The sequence below is a fragment of the Bison bison genome, unplaced genomic scaffold (genome assembly GCF_000754665.1).
Source record: "Bison bison bison isolate TAMUID 2011002044 unplaced genomic scaffold, Bison_UMD1.0 scf7180017864492, whole genome shotgun sequence".
Classification (NCBI taxonomy): domain Eukaryota; kingdom Metazoa; phylum Chordata; class Mammalia; order Artiodactyla; family Bovidae; genus Bison; species Bison bison.
In genome coordinates, this window is record NW_011495051.1 from 3,920,974 (window position 1) to 3,927,135 (window position 6,162).

Below are 6,162 nucleotides of genomic sequence, written 5' to 3' on the forward strand. Positions count from 1 at the left end.
GTGGTGTGGGCTCGCGGCTCAGACAGGGTGGGCTCGGCGTGCCGCGGGTGGGGTGGGGTCGCGGCTCGTGGGCTCAGCTGTCTCTCCTGCCCCCACGCAGTGCACGTGCCGGAAGGACATGGTCAAGATCTCCATGGACGTCTTCGTGCGCATCCTGCAGCCGGAACGCTACGAGCTGTGGAAGCAGGGCAAAGACCTGACTGTGCTGGACCACACACGGCCCACGGCCCTGAGCAGCCCCGAGCTGAGTACCTGGAGCGCCTCCCGGGCCTCGCTCAAGGCCAAGCTCCTGCGCAGGTGAGCTGCCCGCCGCTGCGGCCGCTGCTCCTCCAGGCCGGCGATCCCCCATTCTCCCTCTTCTCGTCTCTCCTCCCCCTCCACCGCCCACCGCTTCCCTCCTCCACCATTTCTCCTGCTTCGGAAGCAAAGTGTATTCTTAGGCTGACTTCTTCCTCCAGCTCTTAGGGCATCGCCGCCCGCGCTGTCTATGTTGTCGGGGTCTCGGGTTCCCTCTCACTCCTTGTCTGCCTTCTCAGGGCCTCACACAGTGTCTGTCTCAGGCTTTTGGGTCACTGTCCTGGGTGTGAGAGCCTCATTTCTGCATTGGGGCTGCAGGACCCTTCTTGACTCTTGAGCAAGGACAGGAGCTGTGGGGCCTGAGGTCTCCCCCAACCCAGATGGGAGCCTCACTCCTGCCCAGCATGTCTGTGGCTGCTTGTTCTGGTGCCTCGGGTAATGTGTTCTTGCATCCTGGTTGCGGACAGTGGTTATGGGGGTTCCGGGGGTGGCCACACAGACCTGTCGCCTGGATGCTCTCCGCCTCGCATTCCACCTCAGAGGCCTCCTCCAAGCCTTCCTTCCATCCAGTATGTGTGTTCCTGCCCAGCTCCTGCCTAGTGTCAGGTGGGGAAGGAGAGGGCACAGTGGCCACCCCCTCCTGGCATCTGTGCTTGGCATCTGGCCGGGGGGTTGTGGGTGGCAGGGCAAAACAGCATCGTGCAGCCTCGGAATTGTCCATCTCCATCGTGTTCTTTCTCTGGGAATATCGCGGCTCTCGGGGCCTGAGCTGCCCATGGACAGAGTTGAAACAGATTCCTTTTTGGTGCCCAAGGAACGGTCAGCGGGTCCTCACCGAGCTTGGGGCATGGCTAGCAGGTCGGGCAGCCCAGAGCATCACATGTGTCTGTGTCTGGGCTTTGAGGCCCAGCGCGCTCTCCTGTGACCTCTCAGCTCCATGGAGGTCACCCTGGGTTGTAGACGGTCTGTTAACAGTGAGTGTGGTGTGTCTCAATACAACTTTATGTATGGACACTGGAGTGGGAATTTCATACCATTGCCACATGCCACAGAATGTTATTATCCTTTAACTTGAACCACTGAAAAACATGAACACCATTCCCAGTTTACGGGCGACACCAAAACAGACAGTGAGCAGATCGGGCCTCCGCGAGGCTTCTGTCTGTGGCCCTCGGTCACTGCTGGCAGATCTTGTCCCCACTGGCCTCGGATGGTGCCTCCCCAGAGCCTGGTTCCTGAGGGGTGGGGGGGCTCGGCCACTTCATTCCTTGGGCAGTGCCTCCCTGGCAGCGCCCCACACTCTGCCGACACTGGGAGAAACAGTCCTGGCTGAGTGGTCACACCGCCCAGCGTCTTCTCCCCCTGGGGCTGGTCTCCTTCCTGTATGCTGTCACCGCCTCTCTGAGAATGCTGCCTCCGCCTGCGTTCCCACTGCTCCTGACAGCCCGAGGGAGGGAGGCGCTCTGCTGATCGCTTCTGCTGTTTCTCTCTTTGATTTCCCGCTCTCCTGTGTGTTCCTCCCCGAGAGCACTGCCTCAGGGTGGCTCCTTCTCTCTTCCAAGAGCGAGAAGTGAGCCTGCTGACTGTCCAGCTGCCAGCTCCCAACCTGATCCAGCGTTGCAGGATGGTTGGCTGGTGGTGGCTCAGGCTAACTGGTCAGTGGAGCGACTCAGGGCTTCACTCCCGGGAGAAAAGGGATGAGGGGCTGTGAGAGGAGCCTGCCCAGAGGACGAGGACAAGGCCTCGGGCCAGACCATTCTGGAACCTTCTGTGTACAGAGGAGGAACCCCGTGGCCTCGCTACCCCAACCCCGCCAATGTGTCCCACAGCACAGGGCTCCTTCCCACCTTCTCTCTCGGTGTGCCAGCCTGGGACTGAATGACCAATTAGGTCGTGTTCCCAAGGATACATTTAGTATGTAAGATAAGGCCCAGTCCCCCACTTGTCGGGGGGCATTCTGTGAAGAGGCTGACAGATGAAGGGCTCAGGTGTGGAGCCCCAAGCCCCAGCTGGGTGCTGAGGCCCCCCGCTAGCAGCAGAGGCCCTTGTGAGCTTCCCTTCTGGCCGCGTGGCCGCCCTGCCCTCACCCAGCTGTGCCTGGCCTCCAGGGCCACCGGCTTCCTGAGCCTCCCTTGTTGGAGAGATGGTTGCGGGGGGCGGGGGGCACCACCAGAATATCCTTGTCTCGGGCCAGATTGGGGGGAACAGAACAGACTGGGGGAGAGAGACGACGGGAGAGATCAGAAAAGAGCCTCGCCTTCACTCGGGCTGTCAGGAGTAGCGGGGAACGCTGAGACAACGTTCTCAGATTGGGATAAACCTGGGTCTATCCCTAGACCAGGGTCTCCCTCCAGGCCTGCTAACATCCTCTGAGAGGACCATCCAGGCTCTGGCAGGGGTGGAGCAGCATCCTTGGCTCCACCCACTCGATGCCAGGAGCACCCCCCGAAGTGTGACAACCACACACGCCCCCATTGGGGTGGGCTCCTCACCTGCCCCCCACGTCCCTGTGTACCCTCACCACTTCCTCTGGGTCACTGCAGTGGCTCCTCGGTCCTGGCTCAGACAGCTCATCAAGCCGCCCCCACCCCCCGAGGGCCCAGCCTTCCTGCCCCCTCTCCCAGTACCACACCCCAAATGTCACTGCAGAGCAGAGTCTGGTATTGGCCCCTTTGGGAGAAAACCACGCTCTCTGTGGATTTACTTCTAATCCCTAAATCTTGTCTAGTGAGCTTACCCCACCCTGTGACAAACAGGACCCATGACCTGTGACCTTGTCCTTGCTGGTGCTCTGCCCAGCTGGTGTCTTGGCCGCATTCCCCCGCCCCCACTCCTGCCTGAGCAGCCCTTCTCCATATGTAGACAGTCTTTTCCTCTCGGCTCCTGATTATTTCCAACGAGCGCTGCGTCACCCACATGTTGCCGCAGGTGTGTGTTCCGCCTGCCCCTCATGTGCACCCTGCACAGAGCATCTGAGTAGCCAGGCTCAGTTGAGGGGGGTGTGCTCGTCTCTGAGTACATGGTCCTCGTCCCTCCCCAGCCTCTGCTGCTGCCTCTGGTGGGACCTCCAGCTACCTCCATAGGAGGCAAGAGCCCGCCAGCCTCACTTATCCAGCCCTGCAGCTTCCACCCACCTCCTCTCTACCTACCATCCTCCCTCACCATGGAAATGAGGAGTTAGAGAGGACATCCCTGTCCCCTCTGCTGCCCCCAGACCCTTGAGGGGCTGGCCTGTTCTCCCCTCCTCCCTGCACCTGATGCCCTGGCCAGACTGGACACCATTGCACCTCCAGCTTGCTCCCACTGGCCACCCTGACCCTGCCGTGCTCCTGAGCCCTCCCCCCACCATCACCTCCTGGCCTCTCAGAAGCCCATGACCATGGGCTGCCCCCTAAACCTCTGAGGAAACTCAGTGCAAAAGGGTCTCAGACAAAAAGCAGGACCTCACAGAAGAGGCTGACAGTGAGCAGAAGAAAACTTACTTCTTCTCTGAGAAAGTGGGTGGCTTGACATTTATGGAAGAACCTGCTGTGTAAAAAAAAAGACTTTTAGAAGAGGTGGCACTTGGGCATTTAAGAGAGAAAAGAGATATAAGAGGTGGATTGGGAGACACTTCACAACATGGGTTAAACAGAGGGCACCCAAGCCTCTGGAACAAATAAACAGGTCAACAGAAAGAACACGGGGCCCAAACGGAATCGAACTTGGCGATTGTGATGCTGCAAGCTACTAGACGAAGGACAAGGGCCTCAAAGGTCAGGAGAGCAGTCATTTCAGGTCCATTGCCTGGACCACCCTGCCCAGATGCATGGACCCGGCCAAATTACCAACGACGTGTGGAAAGGGAGCAAGTCCCAGGTTTCCCCTCCTACCTGAGAAAGCTGCTGGAGGATGTGCTCCAGCTAAACAAGGGCATCAACTGCGAGAGACACGCAATTGAGGAAACTGGATCCAATCCAGGAGAGTCCAAGGCAGCCGCAGATAAGGGGGTGGCCCCGGATTGTCATTTAGAAGCAAATGACCCCTGCCCAGGAGGCCACACCGAGAACTGGGAGATAGCTAAGAACACTAAGCATCAGGGATAGGAGACCAGTTACTGACTCCGGACGAGAAAGCAAAGAATGCAGCGCAAGCAGATCAGTTGTTCATGGACGAACTATGTTTATGGGATCAGACATACTATGGATGTGGCCCCAGGGGTCCTGTTGCAGCCAGACAGTGATCAGGGTGTGTGAGGTGACGTACCTCCTCCAGCTGTCAGAAAGTTAGCCCCAGATCCTCCCAGTGTTGTTCCCAGCTTCTGTTCTCACGAAACAGATTCTTGTTTGCATGCAGCGTTCGCTTTGCTGTCCTCTTTGCCGGAGGGCACGGCCCTTTGCCTCCAGCTCTGTGCCTGGTTTCACTTACCATGGGGAGTCCAGGCCCAGGAGCTGCTGTGGGGTTGGTGCTGGGGACAGACCTCTGAGCCCAGTGGTGTGTTTTCTGATTTTATATATTTATATATTTGTGGCTGTGCTGGGTCTTCATTGCTACTCAGGCTTTCTCTAGTTATGACAATCAGGGGCTACTCTCCAGTTGCGATACGTGGGCTTCTCATTGTGGTTGCTTCTCTTGTGGAGCACGGGCTTTAGGGCACATGGGCTTCAGTGGTTGGGGCGCACAGGCTTAGTTGCCCCGCGGCTTGTGAGATCTCCCTGGATCAGGGATTGAACCTGTGTCTCTTGCATTGGCAGGCGAATTCTTTACTGCTGAGCCACTGGGGAAGCCCCTCAGTAATGAGTTGGGGGCTGAGGAGAGTCTGGGCTCTCTAGGGACCCTGAAAGTGGGCAGGGCAGGGTCAGAAGTGGCCTCTGGGGCTGGTTCGAGGTGGGGGGAGGAGACGTGCTGCAGGACACAGAGGCCAGGTGAGTTGGCAGGAGGAGGACACCCTTCTGGGTGTGGTGGCCAGTGTAGGGGTTCACTTGGGCACCCGGCCCTGCGGCATCCCCAGATCCTGAGAGAAGCCTTCAGGTGACTGCGGGTGAAAAGCCCGCAGCTTCCCGCCTGTCTCTGAGTCAGGGCTTCACCCAGTGTGGAGAGTGTCCCCTGGTGGGCCTGAGTCTCTTGGGCTCCCTCCCACCCTGCCCTGCTTGCCTGTCCTCCCGCACCCCTCCCCATCACCGTGCACCCCTGCACGCCATGCTGTGTGTGATGCCATGCTCTGCCCATGACGCACCCTCCCTGGAATGCTCCCCACTCCCACCTGTGGTCATCGGGGTGGTCCATGCTGCCAACATCAAGTAGGGCATGTCGCACACTGGGCCATGCCTGGACTCAGGGCATAGAGCAGCTGCCAGCCAGGGGTAGGGGCCTGCGGGTCAGGTAGCCAGAAGCAAAGGACCAGCAGTGGTCAGTGGTTAGCATCAGGGGACAGTTAGAAGTAGGCATTCCGGGAGCCAGTGTCAAGGGCTAGGGCCACCACAGACGCCCCAGGAGGAGGTGGGGTCCTGGCATCTGGAGCCCTTGGGGCCCTGCCCACCCCGCCCACCCAGCCCCAGTCAGATGGTTCCTCAGTGAGCGCTTGGTCCTTGTTAGTACGTAGACTCTCCTGGAAGGTCTTGGTGTCTGAGCCTGCCAGGGCACCTGGAGCGTCACCTCCCGGGCTGGAAGGCCTAGCCTGCAGCCTGGGCTGGTCTATTGTCCCTGCCTCAGGCAGCGCCTCTCCCCACCCCACCTCTGCCCCAACTCCTGGGCCAGTCACACACCTCCCGTGGTCTCTAAGCTGCTCTGTCCCCTCCCTGGAAGGCTCTGGGAACTGGCAGGGACATCCCCCTAGCCCTGAGCCTGGCAGAGGAGCCCTGGCCACTAACCTGCAGCCTGCCCCCC

The 6,162-nt window shown here is 59.6% G+C and overlaps 1 protein-coding gene across 1 annotated transcript in view; it reads left to right on the top strand.

The window, feature by feature from the left end:
• The window catches only part of KDM4B (lysine (K)-specific demethylase 4B), an 89,971-nt gene that overhangs the window by 63,553 nt on the left and 20,256 nt on the right, over nt 1-6,162 (top strand). Inside the window, 1 exon segment of the mRNA XM_010828455.1 lies at nt 101-297. Within this exon segment, the coding sequence (XP_010826757.1) occupies nt 101-297 (197 nt within the window).